General features: G+C 54.7%; 1 protein-coding gene and 1 pseudogene across 2 annotated transcripts; both read right to left on the minus strand.

The window, feature by feature from the left end:
• Window positions 1–10,175: 10,175 nt before the first annotated feature.
• LOC125536637 (uncharacterized) lies at window positions 10,176–12,412 on the minus strand. Its single transcript, XM_048699893.2, has 5 exons — window positions 12,038–12,412; window positions 11,076–11,147; window positions 10,922–10,993; window positions 10,765–10,836; window positions 10,176–10,457 (listed from the first exon to the last, which is right to left on the minus strand). Exons 1-5 carry the CDS (start codon window positions 12,268–12,270, stop codon window positions 10,421–10,423), a joined length of 486 nt encoding a protein of 161 aa, XP_048555850.2. The 5' UTR covers window positions 12,271–12,412; the 3' UTR covers window positions 10,176–10,420.
• A 4,890-nt stretch (window positions 12,413–17,302) lies between these two features.
• On the minus strand, window positions 17,303–18,743 carry LOC125536550 (uncharacterized; annotated as a pseudogene). Its single transcript, XR_015614881.1, has 5 exons — window positions 18,399–18,743; window positions 18,056–18,127; window positions 17,872–17,943; window positions 17,706–17,777; window positions 17,303–17,551 (listed from the first exon to the last, which is right to left on the minus strand). The product of XR_015614881.1 is annotated as an uncharacterized LOC125536550 (transcript).
• Window positions 18,744–23,091: the final 4,348 nt, after the last annotated feature.

A 23,091-nucleotide genomic window follows, 5' to 3' on the forward strand; every position in this document is an offset into this window, starting at 1 on the left:
CATCATCACCAACAATGGCACGAATTTTGCCAAAGGAGCCTTGGCACATTTCTGCGCAGCCCAAGGTATTCGGCTGGACTTAGCGTCCGTCTCCCACCCGCAGTCAAACGGCCAGGTCGAGCGAGCCAACGGCCTCATCCTCTCCGGCATCAAGCCCCGACTGGTCGTACCACTGGAGCGTTCAGCCGGCTGTTGGCTCGACGAGCTGCCGGCTGTCCTCTGAAGTCTGCGCACTACACCAAACAAGTCAACCGGCTTCACCCCTTTCTTCCTTGTGTATGGTGCCGAGGCGGTCATTCCAACTGACATCGGGTTCGACTCGCCTCGAGTAACCATGTACACGGAAGCGGAGGCCAAGGAAGCACGAGAAGACGGCGTCGACCTGCTGGAAGAAAGCCGGCTGTTAGCCCTCAGCCGGTCTACCATCTACCAGCAGGGTTTGCGCCGTTACCATAGCCGAAAGGTCAGGCCAAGATCTTTCCAAGAGGGCGATCTTGTGCTCCGGTTGATCCAGCGAACAGCCGGCCAGCACAAGCTCTCGGCCCCTTGGGAAGGCCCCTTCATCATCAGTAGAGCTCTAGGAAACGACTCCTACTATCTGATCGACGCACAGAAGCCGAAGGCACGAAAGAGAGACGACTCCGGCAAGGAGTCGGAACGACCATGGAACGCCAACCTCCTTCGAAGATTTTACAGTTGAAATGCAGTATGTATCACGCTAACTTTTGTATTAAATACGAGACAATAGGCCCCCCGAGGAGGGCTCGGGGACTGCCATCTTTTATCTATGAGTGAAAATTATCATGCTTATGACCTTGTCATTTCATTTACTTGTTCCGTCCGGCACCGGGTTCGACTAGTCGGCTCGGGGACTGGCCGACTGGAGTTATATTAGAAGTCCTACCCGCAGTCAGACAAGTAGTGTGCCGGCTCCCAAGCCTTCTCTTGCCAAAAGTCGCAGTTCGAAGAACCGGTTGTCCGGCTGGCAAGAGTTAAAGGCAGGAACGGGCGCAAACACGAAAAACGGCTAAGGGACTAACGGACTAATATAACAAAAGCCGGTTTTTCTCCCACCGCCGACTGGCTACCAGAGTAGCCGGCCGGCCGGTTTCCATTCACTTCACTTCAATCCAAGAAAGCTCGAGTACTTGCCTCCCCAAAGAGGGAAGGCGGCAAAGGAAAAGGCCTAAGGATAAAAAGCATACGCGAATGGAAACCAAACATGCACATAACAATATTTACATAAAAGACCTCCGAGAGGCCAGCATTCAACATAGTTTGGATACACCCCTAGTGGGTGGAACTGCGAAAACTTAATGAAGATTGTTCAAAAGACAACAAGCAGGAAAAATAAGGACGGCAGGTCAAGCTGGCGGAGCGACCGACGAGCCGGGCTGGTTGGCGGAGACGGTTGTGCCGGCTGAAGGAGCGGCCGGCTGGCGAACCTCGGCTTGGTCACCGCCTCTCGCAGAGGGCGCGCTTCCACGCGCCTCGTTGCTGGAGGCACGGTCGGCTTGAGGTCGGCCGGTTGTTCCACCAGCCGGATCGACGTCTTCGCCGCCTTCCTCTTCGTCATCCTCGCCCTCGTCGCTGGAGGCGATCTCCTCTGCCGAGTCCTCGCCCACTGCCGAGTCCAGCCCGAACCACTCCTCCGGCTGGGCAACACCGTCATCATCGATTTCGGGTGCAAAAACGCTGATGTCGGTGCACTCGGCGATCGTCGAAGCCCGCTGGGCGATAGCCGGCCTCACCTCCTCCAGCTCCGCGTCGGCCTCCATCCGCCAAGTGCGCAGCTGGTCCAGGCTCAGCCCTGGGTACCAAGCCCGAACGAACTCCAACGTCCACCCGGCTCCGAGGCGGGCCGCCGACGCCTTCCAAGCCTCAAAGCGACCGACTGTGACCTCTAGCCAGTCGGCAGTCCGGCTTGGGGTGCGGGGGATCGTCTCGCCGGGCCAGAGGGCGGCCAACACTTGCGCCCCGGCGCGTTGGAGCCGGCGAAGCATCCGATGAGCCGGCTGCAACCGCGCCTGGACAGCCAAGAGCTGCTCCTCAAGCGTCCGGTTCGCATCCGGCGCGATGTTGGCCCCCGCCTGACGGCGCGCCTCGCGATGGGCCTCGATGCTTTGGGCGGCGAAGGCGGAGTAGCCGGGGAAGTAGTCTGCACAAAAAAAATGAGCAGCAGCACAAGTTAAGCCAAAAACCCAGGCGGCAAGGGGCAGGAGAGGAGCGAGGAAGGCGGCTTACCGTCGATCAAGTCCTCGATGCGGCCGAAGCCTTCATCCAGTGCTCGCCGGGTCTCAGCCCAGCTCGCCGCCTCGATCTCAAACTCTGCCTTCAGGGCGGCCTCGCTATCCTGCACTTTCTGCAGGGCCGCCTTGTGGCTCTTCTCTTGGTCAGCCAGCTGCTTGGCCAGGCGGTCACGCTCCTGGACCAAGGCAGCGTACTCGGCATCCTTGGTATGAAGAGCGGCCCGCGCTTCGCCGAGCTCCTTCCTCAAGTCGGCGTTGGCCCCTGAAAGCACGAAAAGAAAGAAAAACCAATAAGGAAAAAGTCGTCAAGAAAGATCTGACCCGACTGCTCAGCAGTCGGCCCGAATCTCGGGGACTAAACCCAGTGGGTGCGCTGATGCGCCCCCACAGGAGACAGACAAGATCAAGTACTTACTTCGGCTGTCGGCCAGGTCGTCGGTCCTCCGGCTCAACTCCCGAGCCTGGGAGTTGAAGGCGGCAGCACGGGAGTTGTGATATTCCTGGAAGTTCAGACAAGAAGCAAAAATAAGGTAGCCGTCAAGAAAGATCTGACCCGACTACGAAGCAGTCGGCCCGAATTTCGGGGACTACACCCAGTGGGTGCGCTGACGCGCCCCCACGGAAGAAATCAAGAGATCGAAGCGGCCAAGAATGAAGGACTCACCCGGATAACGGCTCGCGTTGACAGGAACTCTTGGGTGAGCTGTTGCAGTAGGGCGGCCTGAGCTTGAAGCCGGCTCCGGACCCCTTGAGCCACCACATTCAGCTCCCCAGTCCCCCTGCTGGGAGTCCACTCGGACGTGGCAGTGCTGGCCGCCTCTAGATCTTCCGCCGACTGGCCTGCGCCCGCGACTCGGCGCGACTCCGGCGGAGCGGCGCCTCCCCCTGCGCGCCGGCCCGTCACCGGCTGCACCTCGAGGCCGGCTCTGTCCTCTGGCTCACCCCCGACCGGCTCCTCTGGCGCCGCTGACGATTGGCCGCCTTGGCCCGCTCCGGTTGGCGCTGCTGGCGGCGCTCTCCTCGAGAATGCCACGGGGTCCTCCCCCCTCTCGATCAGCGGCGGGTCGTGGACGATCTCCTCCGCCAAGGGCAATGGGGTGACGGGGGCCACGGCTCGGAGGGGAATGGCGAGCAGCGGAGGCTGGTTGCGCGAACCCTCCACCTCCGTCTCCGCGGTCGTCGCCTCCGCCTGGGCCTTGGCTGCCGCATCGGCCTGCTCCCTCACCGCCTGGGCCGCCGCTTTCTCCGCCGCCTCGCGCTCCTCCCGCGCTTCACGGGCGTTCCGCTCTGTGGCCTCCCTGAGGTCGGCGCGGGGGTCCACGCGGTGGGAGCTTGAAGAACCTCCAGTCGGCCCAACTACGGAGCCGCCCGGACCATGCTCAAGGGAAAGCGGTGCCCTGTCCAGCAAGCGGAAGAAGTTAAGAAGAATGCTCGAACAAGAAGAGAATGATGAAGAGCATGCGACAAGGCAATTGACGACTTACGCTGAGACCGCCTGAGGCTGCTTCACCGCCTTGCGGAAGCGGGCCGCTTTCGCAGCCGCCTCGTCTCGCTTGGTCGCCGCGGTGGAGGCTTTGGACTTCTTCGGCCGACTGTCGAAGAGGCCTGAAGCGGCCCGGCGCTTCTGTGCACCACCACCGGCAGCCGACGCGATGGACGAGCCCGCGCCCTGATGGTCGGCCGCCGGCTGGCGACGCGGGGCGACTTCGGCTTCAGCATCATCCGGCCAGTCCTCGAAGCTCGCGGTGAGCCTTGAGCCCCCGGGCTCGGCGTCGTCCCCCACGACGGCGTCTTCCATGGCGGCCGCCCCCAAGTCCGGATCGTCGACGTCGTCCGCCGTGCGGTCGGGGGCATACTGGCGTTCTATCCCTGCTGTCCCGGTCGTCGGTGGGAGAAGGGGGTTCTGTTAAGAAGAACCGACTGATTAGAAGCCGGCCATCATAAAGCCGGCAACCAACGAAAAGAAGAAAGAAAGGAAAGCTTACCACGGGCGGAGGGTTGGCGCGAGAATACGGCGCCTTGCCGTATCGCCAGTCCTCGGCGAGCTTGCAGTTGGAGATATAGTTTACCATATACGATACCTCCGCATGAGGCATCTCCCTGGTGCTCAGCCGGCTTGGGTCAAAGCGGCCACTCATCTGGCACATCATATGGGGCCGGCTTTGGAGAGGAGATAGCCGGCGCTCCACGAAGGCGGCCACCAAGTCGGCCCCGCTCAGGTTTTCTGACTGGATCATCACCCGAAGCCGGGAGACGGCGGCGTTCCCGGCCTGAGATAGTGACCGGGACCGGAAACTCCATGAAGGCTGCCTCCCAGCCGGCGCACCGGCTACATAAGCCGGCAGGTTGACTTGGTCTCCTTGCTCGGCGACGTTCTTCACGTAGAAGTATGACTTCTGCCAGATCTTCACCGACTGGATCAGGGGGATGGGCGGGAACGGGTTGTTCTCGCCCGCCCTCCTCATGGCGATGAAGGCCCTGCAGGGGGCGGGCACGCCTGCGACGACGGTGCCGAGTTTGCTCTGGAAGAACTCCCCCCAGAGCTCCAGCGTGGGGAGCAGTCCCAAGAAACCTTCGCAGAGGGAGACGAAGGCCGACAGTAGCATCACCGCATTGGGCGTGAGGTGATGCGGCTGAAGGTTGTAGAACTTGAGGAAGGAGCATAGAAATCCGCTCGCTGGAAGGCCGAAGCCGCGCAGGAAGTGCGAGCGGAAGACGACCCGCTCGCCCTCCTCCGGCGCCGGCGAGACCTCCGTATCTGGCGCCAGGCGGACCCGCACGAGGTTGGCGCCGGGCAGGCGCCGAGTCTGCCGGAGGAACTCAACGTGGTCCTCGTGAACGTTGGAGCCGTCCCACGAGCTCGACAGCGCCATGGGAGCAAGACGATGTGGAGGTGCGGCGGCTCTGAGACGGGAGGCTGCGGCGGCAACGAGAGGAAGAAACGGGGACGAGAAGGGGCGGAGCGAGAGAGAGCGTGCGAACCTCTGCCGCTCCCCCTCCTCCCCCTACTTATAGGCTCGCGTGCCGGAGCCGAGGAGGCGCGGCGTGGGGAAACGTGGGGATCGACCGTGCCCACTCCCCCACGTCCCGCGCTTATTGTGCCTTAACGGCGAAATAAAACCGCTGCGGGAAGGCGAGCGGTCCATGTGGGCCACGGAAGATCCGCGCTCAGACCAAGCCCTGCGAGTGGCGGGCCCAGGCCTGCGGCGGTGTCCCATCGCGCGCTTGCGCTGGCAGGATCTCGCTGCCACATGGCCGCGGGAGGGCCCGCAGTCAGCACGCAGATCGACCCCTTTCCCGCCTGCAAGACGCGGAGCTCTCTGAAGTCGGCATACACCCGCAAAGCCGGCTCTTCAGGATGGGAAGCTGACCAATCTTCTCGTCCCTTTGTCCGCCTCGGAGCTCGATCAGCTTCGGGGACTACTGTCGGAGGAAATAGCCATGGGTAGCCTAGCCGGCTTCCCTTGGCCCTTCTGAAAAAATTACGAGCCCGTCCGGCTCTCAAGGATCCAAGACATGGGGCCACCTTCCCCTTGCTGGCTGTCATCCAGACCGGCTTTCAGAAGGCGGCCTGACTTTAGCCCTCATGAAGAAAGCCACGGGAGGACCGACTTCGGGAAGCCGGCCGTGAGAAGGCCGACTCCAAGAAGCCGGCTCCCATAAAGCGGTCGAGACCGTACCCTCAAAGTTTGCACCCACCTAACGGCGTGCGACGGGACGTGGCTACAGTGAAGCCTGCCACCCCCGAATCCCGGAGCACGCCTAGCACAGCGCGCCGTACGGAGTAGGCGTGACCCGTCCGGCGTGGCACTGTTGCCATGTTGACCTTGGTGTCACCCACGACGGGCCGCCAGCGTGGCCCACGGACGGTGGGGCCCTTCGGGCAGAGAGACACCCGAAGGCGGCCATGCCTCCCCCCAGTCGGCCCAAGACAGAGCCGGCTCCCCACAGTCGGCTTGCCGCCTCCCTCGAAGGAGACGCCCCATTAAGGAGACAAGACGCGGTGAGGCTACAGCGATCGCCCGACAGGCAGCGGCACTGTAGCCGCGCCTACCACGACGAAGCCCACGTCACCAAGACAGAGCAACAGTAACCAGCCGCCGACCAGGCCCTGGACAGTGGGGCCTGCCTGTCGACCAAGGGGCCGGCAGCCGGCGGGACCCACCAGTTGGCGGGCCCCAGCAGTCATCGCAGGAGCCGGCGAGCGCAGTCGCAGACGGCTGGGCCCCGTGCCCAGTCGGATTACCATTGTACCCCCGGGGGGTAGGCCTATATAAACCCCCCGGGGCACCCATGCAAAGGGTTCGACCCCCTGCTAATCCTAGACACCACACAAGGAGAAGAAGCGGGCTAGCCGTGCCTTTCTTCCTCCTCCCACCAAACAGCTCTAGGAGCATTGTGTAGCTACTTGTCCATCTAGTGATCATGCGGAGACCCCGCAGAGCAGCAGTAGGGGTGTTATCTCCACGGAGAGCGCCGAAGCTGGGTAAGATCCGCCGGCGTGCATGTCTTCGCCTCATCCCGTTTCCAGGCACCGGCGATGTCTTACTGGCTCCCACAATGATAAGCCACCCGTTGGCATATGTCGCACCTACCACCCGACACACTCGCATCACCGTTGGTAACGGTTCCTCTCTACCCATTACACATGTCAGTCATATGTCGTTTCCTTCTACTTCTACTCCCTTTAACATGTCTAATGTTCTCGTGTCTCTCAACTTAGTCACTAATCTAGTTTCTATTTGTCATCTTGCTCGTGAGAATCGTATAACTGTTGAATTTGACGATATCGGCTTTTCTGTGAAGTACGCATGTACATGGATGGCACTCCACCGATGTGACAGCCCGAACGAGCTTTACCCGGTGCATCCCTCCGGCGCCACCACCACCCGTCGTCCCGCCGCCTTCGCCGCTAGTGTTGATCTTTGGCACGCCCGCCTCGGTCACCCCAACTCCACCGTTATGCATCAGATTCTTCAGAGTTTTTCTTTCTCATGTAATAAGGTTGACGACCACACTTGTGAGGCTTGCCTTCTTGGCAAGCACGTTCGTCTTCCCTTTAACGAGTCTACAAACATTTTCACCTTTCCGTTTTCAGTTATTGCATAGTGATGTTTGGACGTCCCCGGTTGCAAGCAACACGGGCTATCTATACTATTTGGTGATATTGGATGATTTTACTCATTATGTGTGGACATTTCCTCTTCGTCGCAAGTCCGACGCTCTTGCCACTCTTACAACTTTTTATTCATATGTCACCACATAGTTCGGTCGTCCCATTCTCGCCTTGCAAACTGACAACGGCAAGGAGTTTGACAGCGTCGCCGTCCGCAATCTTCTTGCATCGCACGGCACCATTTTTCGCCTCACTTTTCCCTACACGTCACAACAGAATGGTCGCGCCGAGCGCGTCATTCCCACCCTTAATGACTGTGTCCGCATGTTGCTCTTCCACTCCTACATGCCTCCTTGGTTCTGGCCGGACGCGCTCGCGACCGCCAGCCTTCTCATTAACATTCGCCCGTGTCGTTCGCGCTGGAACTATACTCCTCACCAGCTTCTCTTCGGTGCGGTTCCATCTTATGATGGTCTTCGCATTTTTCGGTGTCTCTATTATCCTAGCACCACGTCCACTGCTCCTCACAAACTCGCTCCCTGGTCGCTTCCATGCATCTTCCTTGGTTATCCTCCCAACACCAAAGGTTACCGGTGCTATGATCCAGTGTCCCACCATGTTTTCACTTCGCGGCATGTGTACTTTGATGAGATGGTGTTCCCGTTTCAGCACGTACCGTCACCCTCGGCGTCTCCCGCAGCGCGGTTCGCCCCTGCCTCCTGCTCTGGCGAACCGACCAGACGCGCACTGGGATCGGCCCTGCCTGCCCTCCCCGCGCCGGCGGCCCCCGTCACCGCGGCCCCCTCGGTGGCCCCTGTCGCTGTGGCCCCCTCGGTGGCCCCCATCGACGCGGCCCCTACTGCGGCCCCCTCGGCGGGTCCCGTCGTCGTAGCCTCCTCGCCCGCCCCCGTCGCTGCGCCTCCCTCGGCGGCCCCCTTGGCCGCCCCCGTCGCGGCCCCCTCAGCCGCCCCCGTCATCGCGGCTGCACCCCTCACCGGTGTGGTCACTCGGATTCGGACTGGGACACTTCGTCCTAGCACGCGCTCCACGTCTGACGAGTACGCGTGTGCTGCATCTACCTCGGCACCGCCTCCACTCCCCACCTCCGCTCGTGCAGCCCTTCGGTATCCGAACTGGCTTGCTGCGATGTGTGAGGAGTTTGACGTCCTGCAGCGCGACCGTACGTGGCAGCTTGTCCCGCGGCCTCCCCGTGCCAATGTGATCACTGGCAAGTGGGTCTTCCACCACAAGACTCACCCCGACGGCTCTCTCGAGTGCTACAAGGCGCGTTGGGTGGTGCGCGGCTTTCGCCAGCGTGCCGGTGTGGACTTCACCGACACCTTCGCCCCGGTTGTCAAACCGGGCACAATTCGCGTTGTCCTCCAGCTTGCTGTTTCTCGCGCCTGGCCAGTTCACCAGCTCGATGTGTCTAATGCTTTTTTGCATGGTCATCTCGACGAGTAGGTGTTTTGTCAGCAACCTACTGGTTTTGTCAACACCGACTATTCGGACCACGTGTGCTTGCTCTCTCGTTCTCTCTATGGGTTGAAGCAGGCGCCTCGGGCCTGGTACCAGCGGATCGCGGCCTTCCTTCAGCAATAGGGGTTCCGGTCCACACGGTCCGATGCCTCCCTGTTTGTTTATCACCAGGGTTCCGCCACCACGTACCTCCTCCTGTACATTGACGACATCATCCTGACTGCCTCCTCGCCAGCGCTCCTTCAGCAGATCACAGCTCGCCTCGGCACTGAGTTCACCCTCAAAGATTTGGGGGCTCTCCACTACTTCCTAGGCATCGAGGTTGTGCGCCGGGCTACTGGCTTCTTCTTGCATCAGCAGAAGTACGCCTAGGAGCTTCTGGAGCGAGCGGGCATGCTTAACTGCAAGCCTGCTCCTACGCCTATCAACACGAAGGCTAAGGTGTCCGCCGTCGAGGGATCTCCGGTGTCCGACGCTCCCTTCTACCGCTCCATCGTCAATGCGCTTCAATACCTCACACTGACGCACCCGGACATTCAGTACGATGTCCAGCAGGTGTGCCTTCACATGCATGCTCCTCGTGATACTCATTGGGCTCTGGTGAAACGTATCCTTCGGTACATACGTGGCACCACAGCTATGGGTCTCACCCTGACGGCATCACCTGACACCAGCTTTGTCGCCTACTCCGACGCCGACTAGGCTGGGTGTCCCGACACTCGACGCTCCACTTTCGGCTACTATGTCTACCTTGGGCCCTCTCTGATTTCGTGATCATCTAAACAACAACCCATGGTCTCACGGTCGAGTGCCGAGGCCGAGAATAGGGCCGTGGCCAACGCCGTTGCGGAGTGCTCTTGGCTACGACAACTACTTCAGGAGTTGCTATGCGAGGTTACCAAGGCGACGCTTGTTTACTGCGACAACGTCTCCGCGGTGTATCTCGCTGCCAACCTTGTCCATCACCGACGGACGAAGCATATTGAGCTCGACATTCACTTCGTCAGGGAGCACGTCGCACTTGGTCGTGTTCGAGTTCTCCATGTGCCCACCGATCAGCAGTTCACCGATGTCATGACGAAGGGACTACCCACCTCGACGTTTGAGGGCTTTCGGTCCAGTCTCTGCGTCACCGGCGACGCTTCGACTGTGGGGAGGGGGGGGTGTTGAACATGTGTACATGTACGTAGGTGTGGGTTTTGTATGCCGTACATGTAGTGTCTCTCTCCCTCTGTATTTACTTATATCTTGGGAGAAGACACGGTCACACCCCTTGTACCTATATATATGTGCCTAGTGCACGATCAATCATTTACCAATGCACCAAATCATTCTCTACATATAGTACTTATATAGGCTCGAGCATCAGTTGGCGATTTTATTAGGGGAACACAAACAGCAACAGCCACATCGATCACAGCTTGTAGAGAACAGAAACTAATCAACATGTCTACTCTGGCACGCGCACACACAGCTTAACCTCGCTGACGAATCCAGCTACTCCATGAACCGACGCCGCCCGCTTTGCCAGCTGCATGCTACCACCAGTTTATTTCACTCAGGCGACCAGCGCCATCTAGCACTTCTTGCCCAGACGCGGGTTGTGGGCAAAGCTGCACCAAATCAACAATGGAGATGCATGCATGGTCAGCGCTTACAAGCAGTGGTGGAAGAAATACATGTACTCCTATATAGCAACAAACAACTTGATTATCGGAAGTATACTGAAAGCGGATGCGCTGCATGCTTACTATTCCCTCCGTTCCTAAATATTTGTCTTTCTAGAAATTTCAAATGACTACTACATACGGATGTATGTAGACATATTTTAGAGTGTAGATTCACTCATTTTGCTCCGTATGTAGTTACTTGTTGAAATGCCTAAAAAAACAAGTATTTTGAAACGGAGGGAGTACATACCTACGACGAGGTATGTGCTTAAACGGTCCAGCGGTTGGAATCGGGCCGCAGAAGTTGTTGTTTGAGAAATCCCTGCAAGTGAAACGACGGTGGATGAAGCGAAGTGCGCGGAGAACAATTGGAATGCCAAGAATGCATGATACTGAGCTCCACTCACGCATTTGTCAGCTTGGACAGCCCAACCAGTTCCTTTGGGATCGGGCCGGTGAAGTGGTTGTCATAAACAGCCCTGTTGATCGGATGCCAAGAGAGTTAACAGTGTCATTGGTAAATTGTCACAGGCAGAAATAAACTGGGTTGAAGAGGCTCACAAATATTCTAGGCGGTCCAGTTGGCCAAGCTCCGGCGCCAGCGGTCCGGACAGGTTCAGGCGGGCAATGACTCTGTTAAAACAAATTAATATCATTACTACTCCAGTAAAAATTAGATGCGTCCAGAAATACAAAAAGGACAGTGTTCCATCCCTCAGAAAAAAAAAGGACAGTGTTCCAAGCAGTCACTCAACATGAGGAGGCCTTGACTGGGCCAGATTCATCGTCTTCAGGTCCACGAGTTTTGGACTAGGCCTAGCAGATTCGCCCAAATTCATCTTTTTTTTGTGTAAAAAAAACTACACACTTAACTATGTTCAGAATCTTCTATCTAAAAATAAATAAATTCAAATGACCGAGCAGTACCAAAAACCCACGAGTTTTACTCCATGGATTTGCTCCTCTTCAAAAAATAAATAAAAGAGGAAAAGGGCATCTGCTCCACTCCGAAGACCAAAAACCTTCTAAAAAAATGAGTAGCAAAAATTGTGCATCAAACCAAAAGATTAATTAAATAAAATCGCATAAACCAAACACGGCACATTAGATCAGCAAGATCAACAATCGTAGTCGACTTGCTGATCCAGTTCCACACCGGCAATGCCAATAGTTCGAACAAGGGTGGTGATGGATATACAAAGCACTTTCCTCCATTCCAAAATAATTGGATTTTAGAATCTTTCTAAGTCAAACTTTACAAAGACTAAGCCTATAGAAAAATCCGCAAAAATCTACTATATCAAATATATATATGAAAATATATTTCTTCATGAATCTAATGCAACAAATTTTGTTTTATAGGTGTTGATATACTTCTATATAGACTTGGTCAAACTTAATGAAGTTTGACTTAGGACAATCTCGAACACCAATTGTTTTGAAATACGTGGGGTACCGGAGGCACGCACAGGGACGGAATAAAAATTTCGCGTATGGGAATGGAGGTATCCAAGTCTACTCACATGTGGGTGACGCGTTTGTTGTCGTTGCAAGTGATGTAGAACCAGGTGCAAGGGTCCACCAATTGCGGGTCCCAGCTCTTCAATGCACCGTTGGGGTCATGTAAGCCGCTCTTCAGGGCCAAGAGCGCGTCAATGTCCTTCGCCGCCACCGGCGCCAGTAGAAGGGTCGATGCGACCGTCGCAAGGACGATGACCGATAGGGACAGTAGTGATCTGGTCGCCATGGGCGCCATAGGTGCAAGGCAAGGCTAGTTGGGTCGTGATGTGAGGGAAGTGGGCGATCACGGTGGTAGATTGTATGTGGTTTTTATGGAACGGATTCGTGTGAGGGATTTTAAATAGGTGGCGCATGGGGCGAGGATGGTGGTGTGCACTGGAACGGGGGGATACGTGCCACCGGTTACTAATGCTAAAAAATACGACGACCTTAAGATATGATGCATGCATCGAAAGAGTTATATCTATACGCTCATCTCATGTGCGCTCATTTTAATGCCAAAGATATAATCTTATGATACAATGCATGCATTAATATATAATCTTATGATACGATACGCTCATTGTAATGCCAAAGATATAATCTTACGATGCGATGCATGCATTGATAGAGTTAGACCTATACACTCATATAATGCTAAAGATATCATCTTATGGACATAAGATATGATGCGTTGGGACTAATAAAAGAAATATCGTCAAATATTTTTTCATTCACTCACAATCAGTTTTTATATAATAAACGTATTGCCTTTATTGATATTTTTATGCAACTCTATCTATGTCAAACATTGCGGTTCCATGTTGGTAAATGTGGGTTGAAGCTACGAGAGGGCACGTCCTGCACGCATGGGCATATGAACCCACTTTTCAGAAAAATGCATTTTAAGCACGTTTCAAAATGTCAAAAAAAATTGAAAAAATCATGCATACATCCTCGCAATATGTGTGCACGGCACAAAGTTTCATGAGGAAATCTTTTTTTTGCCTCTGCAAAAAAATCCATTGCTTTTAAGTAGCGTTCCATGACACATTTTTTTTTCTTTTTTGCACAGGCCAGAAAAAGTTATTTTTCCACGAAACTTTCTGCGTGCACATAAAATGTGAAGATGTACACGTGGGACTTTTTTCAAAACTTTTTGGTATTTAGAAATAAGTTCTCTAAAGTGGATTAATTTGCCTACGGTTCATCCATGCACTTCTCTTAAAGCTATAGGCGATATTACCATACACAGTAGGTAACCTTATCTCTTTGATATTTTCGAGCCTGCAATTCCCACAATGCCATGTTTCCCCCAAGGCGTTCATATAACTCTTTACATAGAAGACTTGTCCGGGTTGCCTGTTAGAATTTGTGGGTTAAATAAATGACATGTCGTTAGCCATAGCTGGTCAAGTTGTCTCTGATGTTCTGGAACAGGTAGTTCCAATATTGCCGGGCCCTTTGTGAGGTGTTTGTATAAATTTATACAGTGTATCATATATTGGCCAGATTTTATGATGGAAATTGTGGGCTAAAGTTATATGGCATGTCACTATGCATAGCTGGTCACCTTTTCTATTGACGGTATGGACCTATGACTGGTCTCCCTGAGTTGTTCATGCAATGACTCTATACATGGTGTCGATCAGGGACGGCCCTGGGCCATGGGGACGAGTGCGACGGTCTAGGGCCCAGCCCAAACAAGGGTCCATAGCCTGTGAATAGCAGTATATATATATATATATATTACTAAAAAATCTAGTACACCAAGGAAGCAGGCCCAGCCCATGAAGAGAGAGGAAGCAAAGTCCGGCACAAACGCAATCCAAAATCCCCTTTCCTTAGTTCTCTCCGAGAAAACGCAGCCGGCTCGTTCGTCTCCCAGCCGCCATCGTCTTCTTCAGTCTTCAGCAATTGATTGCCCCAAATTCCTATGAGCCCAAGACCCCAATTCCTAAGCTAATTAATGAATTTTTCAAGGGCCCCAGAATTTCCTCGGCTTCTCGCTTCCTATAAATACCCCAAGGGCCCCAGGTTAGCGGAGACGAGCCGATGACATACTATTCTTCTTGGCGTCCTGGAAACGGGGGTATCGAGACTTGCATGCGTGCGGCCCATGACATGGCTCAATTAACGGCCTGGTACGGCCCAACTTCAACAACAACAACCCAAGACCCTCGCGAGGGGTCAAGCATCGCGAGGCGGACGATACCAAAACCTCCCTGAGGCAGCCTCGCTAGGCTGGCTCCCGAAGAACGGAGATATCAATGCAAGGTGCACCTCGCGAGATTCATATGACGTGAACCATGACGACCAAGGCCAGACGGGCGTCAGCGGGTCCAGTGTACCAGTTTCCTCTTTTGTGCTAAGGAGGCAAGCGCAGGCGCGGAGTCCCGAGGAATCAAGCAAAGGTTTCCATTTCGGTGTAACAAGACCAAGACCACCAGGACGACAGGACGGAGGTCATCGCGTAGCCCACCGTGGTGTCACGACCAGGAGCTTTTGCAGGCGAAGACTACATTTGTCAGGATAACTTGTACTAGTTGCCCCCCTTCGAATTTGACCATTGTGGGTTCCCTTCCCGCCTTACATTTGAGAAGAGGACCAAGGCCACTATGAATAGGACCTAACCATCACCATAGAAGAGGACGGATTATTCAGATCATCCTCACACCCATCAGCTCATCAAGCACAAGAACACCACTCCTCCTGAGGCTGTTCCACCTTTGTACTAGTCCATCCTCAGCCCCTCGAGGCCAATCCACCACAAAGCAGGAGTAGGGTTTTACACCGCAAGGTGGCCCGAACCTAGGTAAACTTCCATGTCTCTTGTCCATTTAGTTCGTCGAGCTAGGCCATGGAATCGATGCGTGGGCAGAATGGGGAGGACGAGTTCTTCGCACGCACCCCAGTGTTCGAACCTCTCAATGGTCTGTGGAACCCCGAATCCGACATTTAGTGCGCCGTGTAGGGGTGTGTTGGAGCTTCTCTTCTTCCAGTCGGTCCGCCATCGCCCCATAGCTCCGATGGCCGACGATCCGAGGGCTCATGCCAAGCACTGGGCTTCTTGGCCCATCCGGGCAGCGCCGTCCGCCCAAGAAGACCTTCACTCCGCGCTCCAGGCGTCCCGTGCGCCGCCCAACACTGCCGGACAGGGCGGTGCAAGTCGGCGCCATCCGCCCTCGCACCAGGGCATACGCGCGCCACCACATGATCTTCGGGCTACGCCGCGGCGACAGCACGACACACTCGTCGGGAGCAGGCGAACATGCGGGTTGCGCTCATCGTGGCGCGAGAGCTGCTGCGCTGCAGGTTGGCGAAGGGCGGTCGCGACGCCCTGCTGGAGCGGGTCGCCGAGCTGCTTGACGCCGTATGCAGGGGAGCGGCACCCTTCTGCACCCTGCCCACACTGCAGGTTGTGGCAGGGGCGCGCGCCGGACCCCGGCGTGCCCGTGCGCCCCCCGGAGCGCCTGGGGGACCCGACAGCATCAACATGGCCCGCGACGCCGCTCGTCCTACCACAACAGCACCGCCTCCAGGCGAGGCAAGCTCTGGCGGTCCCCTGCGGGGCCGCGGCGGGATGTCACCCCATGGACAACAGTGCCAGGCGCCGTGCTCGGTGGCCCATGGCGCGGGGCACCCAGGCGATGGCCCTAGCACAGCAACCCCAGACGCCTACGTGCCTCACATGATGGACCTGGAGTACACGTCAGGGGAAGGCCTCGGCTCGTTCCCCGAGCCAGGCTGGACAGAAGGGACGCAAGAGGCTGAGGCTTTCCACGAGGCGCCAGGAAGCTTCGCCGACCCCTTCAACGACAATAACCATTGGGTACAGCCAGTATCTCAGGAGCATGCTTATGCTAACCATGGACCGCAGGTGAACCAGGCCATAGCAGCGGCCAGAGACCCCCGGGTGACGGCTCCACTCCAGTCGGGAGAGGCGCACTGGGGGCTGCGCGGGAGGGGCCCGGAGCCAGGGCCTCCCCCACGCCGCATGGAGCAAGGCGCTGCACGGATGTAGGTCCTCTTCCTGGGAAGGCGCTGGCGAGCCCTTCCCCCCGGCAGAGGGCCCGTGGTCGCCGAGGGTACCGCCAGCGTCCCCCTTGCCCCTTGGTCTCGTCCTAGTTTCCTGACGCCCCAATGATGGTCAGGGGAGGCGCAGGGCGGGGCCCTCGTCTGACGATATGAAGCAAGGCTCGCGCCTGTGAAGGTCTCCGCTCGTGACACTCTCACGTAATAATGAATAGAGTTATACACGCCCCGGAGTCTCCTGAGTGCCGCCCTCGGACCTCACGGTGGCTCCCACCCACGTTCAAGTGGAAGCACCATGCTCCGCACTGGCCGTCGACACTGTCCCCCAATGACTATGCTCACACCCAGTGAAAGCATTTAGCTCTGCGCTGGTGAGAAGACAAGAAGACTAGCTAGGTGTCGGACGTGGTTGTTTGCTTTCGCCCCATTTTCTGTAACCTGATTCACCGCCTTTTGGATTGAGATTTGAAGTTCTCTTTGTGTTATCAAAACCGCGGGATTTTTTCTTGATTGTGTCGGTTTCTCGCCTTCTGGTTGCATGTTTTCTGAGGGGCTCGCACCTGATCCCCCGCGAGCGCCTCGCGAGCGGGGGCTGGGCGTGGTATGGCGCACGAAGCACGCTCAGGTTGGCCGACGGCAAGGCCCCCCAGGCCAAGGATGCAATCACCGTAGGATCACTGCGCATACCCAGCCGTAGTACGACATTCGTTCCTCGCGAGGCTCTCTTGGGCGAGCCAGCAAGACCCTCGGAAGACCTAAAAACCTCGCGAGCCCCGAAGAGCTTGCCTCAGAAGGACGTCTGCGACCTCAAGACCTCGGTGAAGAAGCGGAGGTAGCCGACATAATCTTTCTCGTGCAGGTGGGGGACGCTCTCCTCGCAGATGATGCTCAAGACTCGGTTGGCCCTCACCTTGAGAGCCCTGGAGCATAGAAGCATGCTCGCGCTGTAGCGTCCGTCGACAGCACGCCTCATCCGCATTCTTCTTCGCGAGGGACGCGGCACCATCGATCTGCCGCTGGAGTGAGAGCAAGTCGGCGCGTGTGGAGGCCAAGTCAGCCTGGGCCAAAGCCTTAGCTGCCTTGGCGGCACTCTCGTGCTGCTCCGCTTCATTCAGCTTTGCCTTAAGGGTGACGGTCCTGCCTTCAACCTTGGTTTCCAGGAGCTCCAGCTTCAGACGGTACTCATCGGCAAGATCCGTGCGAGTCTTCGCCACCCTCCGGAGAAAGAAAATATAAATAGGATGGAGGATCAGTTAGCGATTTTAATACGGGATGTAATCGATCTCACGGCAACGACCACATCTATCTCGGCTTGTACAAAGCAGAAACTAATCAACCTGTCTGGTCTGGCACACACACATACACACGCACACACAGCTACTATCAACATGAACCGCCGCCGCCACTTCGCCAGCTACAACTGCATGCCACCACCAGTTTATTTAACGCCGGCCACCGGCGCCATCTAGCACTTCCTGCCCAGACGCGGGTTGTTGGCAAAGCTGCACCATATCAACAATGGAGAATGGAGATGAATGCATGGTCAGCGCTCACGAGCAGTGGTGGAAGCAATACATGTACACTTGTACAGCATCAACTTGATTATCAGAACAGGTCGTTGCATACTGAAGGCGGATGTGCTAGTACCGTACGTACCTACTCCGAGGTATGCGCCGAAACGCTCCAGTGGTCGGAATCGGCCCGCAGAGGTTGTTGTTCGAGAAATCCCTGCAAGCGAAACGCAGGTTGGACATGACACGAAGTGCGCGGATGACAATTGGAATGCAGAGAAGAATACATGAAAGCTGAGCTCTCCACTTACGCGTGTTTCAGGCTGGACAGCCCAGCCAGCTCCCTTGGGATTGGCCCTGTCAAACGGTTGTGATCGATTTCCCTGTTGATCAGATGCCAGAAGAGTCGGTCAATACAACCCTTTCCGGAAGCGTGCGTTAACAGAATCACTAGTAAGTTGTCACAGGCAGAGATAAACTGGGTTAGAGGCTCACAAATATTGTAGCCGGTCAAGTTTGCCGAGCTCCGGCGCCAGAGGTCCGGACAGGTTCATTTTGTTAAGATCTCTGTTAAAACAAAGAAATGTTTACCCTAGTAATTACTTCCTCCGTTCCTAAATATAAGTCCTTGTAGAGATTTCACTGTAAACCACGTACAGATGTATACAGATGCATTTTAGAGTATAGATTCACTCATTTTGCTTCGTATGTAGTCTATTGTATAATCTCTACAAAAACTTATATTTAGAAACGGAGGGAGTAGATGAGTGCCGGAGGCACACACAGGGACTAAATCAGAGTCGCGCGTATGGGAATGGAGGTATCCAAGTGCACTTACATGCGGGTGACGCGGTTGTTATTGCGGTCGCAGGTGATGTGGGACCAGGTGCAGGCGTCCACCAGGTTCAGGTCCCAGTTCTTCAAGGGTCCACGTCCTGGTTCGCCGCCACTGGCGTCAGCAGAAGGGTCGACGCGAAGGTCGCAAGGATGATCACAACCAGGAGCAGACGTGATTCGGCCGCCGTGGGTGCCATAGGTGCAAGGCAGGGCAAGTGTTGATGTGATGTGAGGGGAGCGGGCTAGCACGATGGCGGATTGTCTGTGATGTTTTGCTTCGATGAACGGGAGTCGGTTTGTGTGAGGGGTTTTAAAGAGGAGGCGGAGTACGTGCCACCAGCCACAGTTGTTCTTGGAAATCAGTGGCACCGCCCTAAGACTACTACATTTAATATAGATTATATATAATAACTTTATCAATGCACTATATCTTAGTGTTACATGTACACTAGGCTTCATTTAATACAGATTATACTAGCATATTAACATTGTAGTGTATTTGAGATATAGTTCTTTTTAGCAATATTTGAGATATAGTTCATCGGTATAGTTGTATCTATAAGGTATGATGCATGCATTGATAGAGTTGTATCTACACACTCATCTAATGCAGAAGATATAATCTTGATATGATGCATGCATTGATAGAGTTATGCATGCATTGGTAGAGCTATATGAATACGCTCATTTAATGCTTAAGATATAATCTTAAGATATGATGCACGCATTGGTAGAGTTATACCTATACACTAATTTTTTGCTAAAGATATCATTTCAAGATATGATGCGTTGGGAGTGCAATAAAATAAACATCGCCAATATTTTTTCAGTCACTCACGACCAGTGCTTTCTTATGTTAAAAATATTGCCCTCGCTGATTTTTTTTACGGAAATGCTTCCGCTCAACCGAATGATTTTCTAGCGTCATCTGCCGCCTCAGTAACTGTTAGATCTGCCTTTTATCGGACGGCCCGTAGCAACTCACCATAGGATAGCTTTGCAACGTGGCCCTTGTGACAATCTCTTCGAGCGCAACAAGAGGTCACTTGCAGACCGACGAGGGGAGAGTAGGGCGGTTGCTGGCGTGCAGCGGCGCCATGGCCAGGCACGACAACAAGCCAAGATCGGGCGGTTTCCAAGATCTGCAGAGGAGAGAGGAGGGTGATAGACTAGGAGGGAGAGGAGAAGAAGAAGGAGGGGAGGAAGAAGGGCGTGGCAACATGCTGCTCTAGCAAGCTCGTCGGCCGACGCAACAGGCGGCAGAGGTTGGCGGAGGCGCGGAGCTCAGGGTGGACGAGCTTGTGGTTGGCAGCGACGCAGGTCCCTCGATGGCAGCCTCCCAGTTTCAGATCCACGAGCCTACAATTGATGTTTCATGCTCGTAGTTGTGGGTTAAAGCTATACGTGAAATCGCCACGCATAGTAGGTCATCATTTCTCTTTGATATTCTCGTGCCTACAATTCTGACAATTTCTTGTGCCTACGTGAAATGGCGATTATGTACACATATTCTCATGTAGATAACTATTTCAGCCTACAAGTCCTCTTAAAATCTCACATAGTACCTCGCTAACACTAAATGTCGTAGAATTATGTGCATGATTTGTTTCTATAAACACCCAGTGGGTTTTTACTTAGCAAAAATGTTCCATGCACAAGAAAAGCCGATGCATATTTTTTCCGTACTCATTGATGGTTGGCCACCCACTTTTGGACATTCTTTATGTTTTGTAACTGTTGGCCTAATATAGCATGGTTATCGATTGGGTGAGCTGTTTGTTATAGATATACATTCATGTCACATGCAGGTGGTTTTCTTCCTATGGGATCAAAAATTGGGGTCCATGGGATAAAATTGTACATGTAGTTAAGCATGATAATACGTATAGACCAAAGTTGTTTGATGTTTGAAGTAGAATACGATCAACCTTTTCCTTGCAAAAGATATGAGAACGAAAGAAAGTATTTGAGCATGTTTCAACAAATGAAAGTGTTCACTCGCAAAAAAAAAACAAATGAAAGTGTTGTGCACATATTTGTTTTACATAATAAAACTTTCAGCCATCCCCCTACTAAAATCTCACGTTAGTATTGGACCATGCTGTATGTAAGATGGGTTTGGACTTTGGAAATGGAACCGTGTGAGCATCTCCAACAGGCGCGCAAAACAGGCGTCGCGCCGCAAAATCCTCCGTTTTAGCGCGCGCAACCCGGCGGATGGCTCCAGCGGGCGCGCAATAACCGCGCGCGCGGTATAAGCAGTTGGGCGCGCGCTAGGAAGCGGTACGTCGCGCGGTGTATTTGCGGCGCCCGCTTCCGCACGCGGCACACACGACGCTCGCGCTGCGCTCTTCTTCTCCCCCTCCAAAGCCCCGTGCGCGCCGGCGCCAGCGACCCGCACCCATGGACGCACGCGCCGGCACCCCGCTCACCCCGTCCTATAGCCGCGACCCCCCCCCCCTCCCCCGCCGCCGCCGCTGCCGCCGCCACAAACCCTAGCCCGGGTGGCGTTGGCCTCGCCTCCGCCGGAGCTCCTCCGCCGAGCGGCCTCGCGCACGGCCTCTTCATGCCGCCGCGGATGACCTCGGCGGCGGGTGGCGTCATGCCGGCGCCGGCCCGAGCCACCGCCCCCTCCTCCTCAAAGCTCCCCAATGCGGCGCGGCCAAAGAAGGGCAAGACATCGGCAAAGAAAAACAAGGCGGCGGACGGCTCCGGCACCTCCAAGGAGAAGAGGAAGAAGCTTGTGGGGCGTGCAACAGGCGCGGCGGCTGCCGAAGCGCCGGCAAGCTCATTCGTTGAGCCGGCGGCCGGCGCGCACAACATGTTCGACGTAATGCCTCCAAGGTAAAAAAATTCTAACTTTTCATTTTTTTTGTTATTTTTTGAATGCATTCGTCACATATAGATAGCTTATTTGCATTGTGCAAAAAAAATTGTAGTCTCAATGATGATGCATACATGTCAACGATGGGTGTTGGCTCCAACAATTCGCATTGGTCTCAAACCAATGACATGCATTTTCAAGACCATGAGTTCGAGGTGGACAAGGAGGGTGAGGGCATTGTCGACGCACCGAAAGGAAGAGCGGGCAATTACACCAACACCGATGACATCTTACTATGCAATACTTGGTTGCAAGTGTCGAGGGATCCATCCGTTGGAGGTGATCAAAGTAGAGATGCTTATTGGAACCGGATGAAGGAACACTTTGATGCTCGCAACGTGAGTGGAATTGACCGCTCCAACCAATCACTTAGGTCCCGGTGGTCGACAATCAACTCGGATTGTCAAAGGTGGGCGGCTTGTCAGGCGGTTGACAAGTTGAACCCAAGTGGCACAAATGAGGACGATATAGTAAGTGCCATTTCATCTTACATGTTGGTGCTAAACTTGCTTTGTTTTGCTTGTTGTTGGTGCTAACTTGCTTTGTTTTCATGTAGTACAACTTTGCGCAAAACTTGTTCAAAGAAGAGGAGAGGAAAACCAAGAAGGGGAAGATCAAGAAAGGAAGAGTCTTTACTTTGCCTCATTGCTATGATGTGTTGAAGGATGATGAGAAATGGAAGAAGCGTGAAGATTTGGATGATTTGCATTTGAGCGACAAACGGAAGCGAACAATTAAGTTGGATGATGATGATGAGGAGGATGATGCATCAAGTGATGACGGCAAGAGAAGCACCACACCCAACTCGGTTTCATACTCGAAGCCAAAGCGGCCGGATGGGTGCAAGAAAGACAAAACCGAAAAGAAGAAGAGGAAAGGAGATAATGAGCTCAAAAATGCTATGGAAGCTATTGTGAAGGCAAGAAAAGAAGCCAACGAGGTGAGGAAAATGGCAAGGACCCAAGATGCCGTGGCCGAGGAGAGAAGGTTGGCGGCCGAGGAGAGGAGGGTGGCGGCCGAGGAGAGGAAGGTGGCTTTGGAGGAGAGGAAGGTGAGCAATCAGGAGCGAACTAGATTGTTGGAATGGGAGAAGCACTTGTTCTTCTTGGACACAACTAACCTCAATGCGGCGCAAAAGGAGTATGTCAATCTTGCCCAACAAGAAGTCTTGATCCAAAAAAAAGCCATGGTTCGTGCAATGGGTGGCGGTGGCATCGGTGCCATGGGTGGCGGTGGCATCGGCACCATGGGTGGCAATGGCCTCGGCGCCATGGGTGGCATGGGTGGCTTGGGTGGCGGTGGTTTCGGCGCCATGGGTGGCATGGGTGGCTTGGGTGGCTTTGGAGCACCCCCGATGCTATGGCCACGATGGGAAGCATGAGTTTTGCTTCTCTCATGGGAGGCATGGGTGCACCTCCGGCCGCCATGGGCGGAATGTCTTTCGATGAGCCTCCTCGCACACATTCCCATGAAGATGCCGTTGAAGATCTTGTCAACACCGTCGGAGCTTCACGTAATGCGGTGCGCGATGAGGAGAGGGAGGAAGATTCATCTTCGGAGGCGAAAGAATCGTCTTCCGAAGATGAGGACGAGGACGAAGACGAGGACGAGGACGAGGAATGATATGTCTTTCCTTTGTGTATTGAACTTGATTTGCATTTTGAACTTGGTTGGATGAACTTATGGGCATGATTTTAAACTTGTGGGCATGAACTTCATCAACTTGTTTGTGTGAAATTTTTATTGTGTTGAAAATGTGCATCATTTTGTGTTGAAATATGCCATATGCAATGCACCGGCGAGTCGCGCG

Source organism: Triticum urartu, chromosome 1A (assembly GCF_056163025.1).
Source record: "Triticum urartu cultivar PI428250 chromosome 1A, HENAU_Tu73, whole genome shotgun sequence".
Lineage (NCBI taxonomy): Eukaryota > Viridiplantae > Streptophyta > Magnoliopsida > Poales > Poaceae > Triticum > Triticum urartu.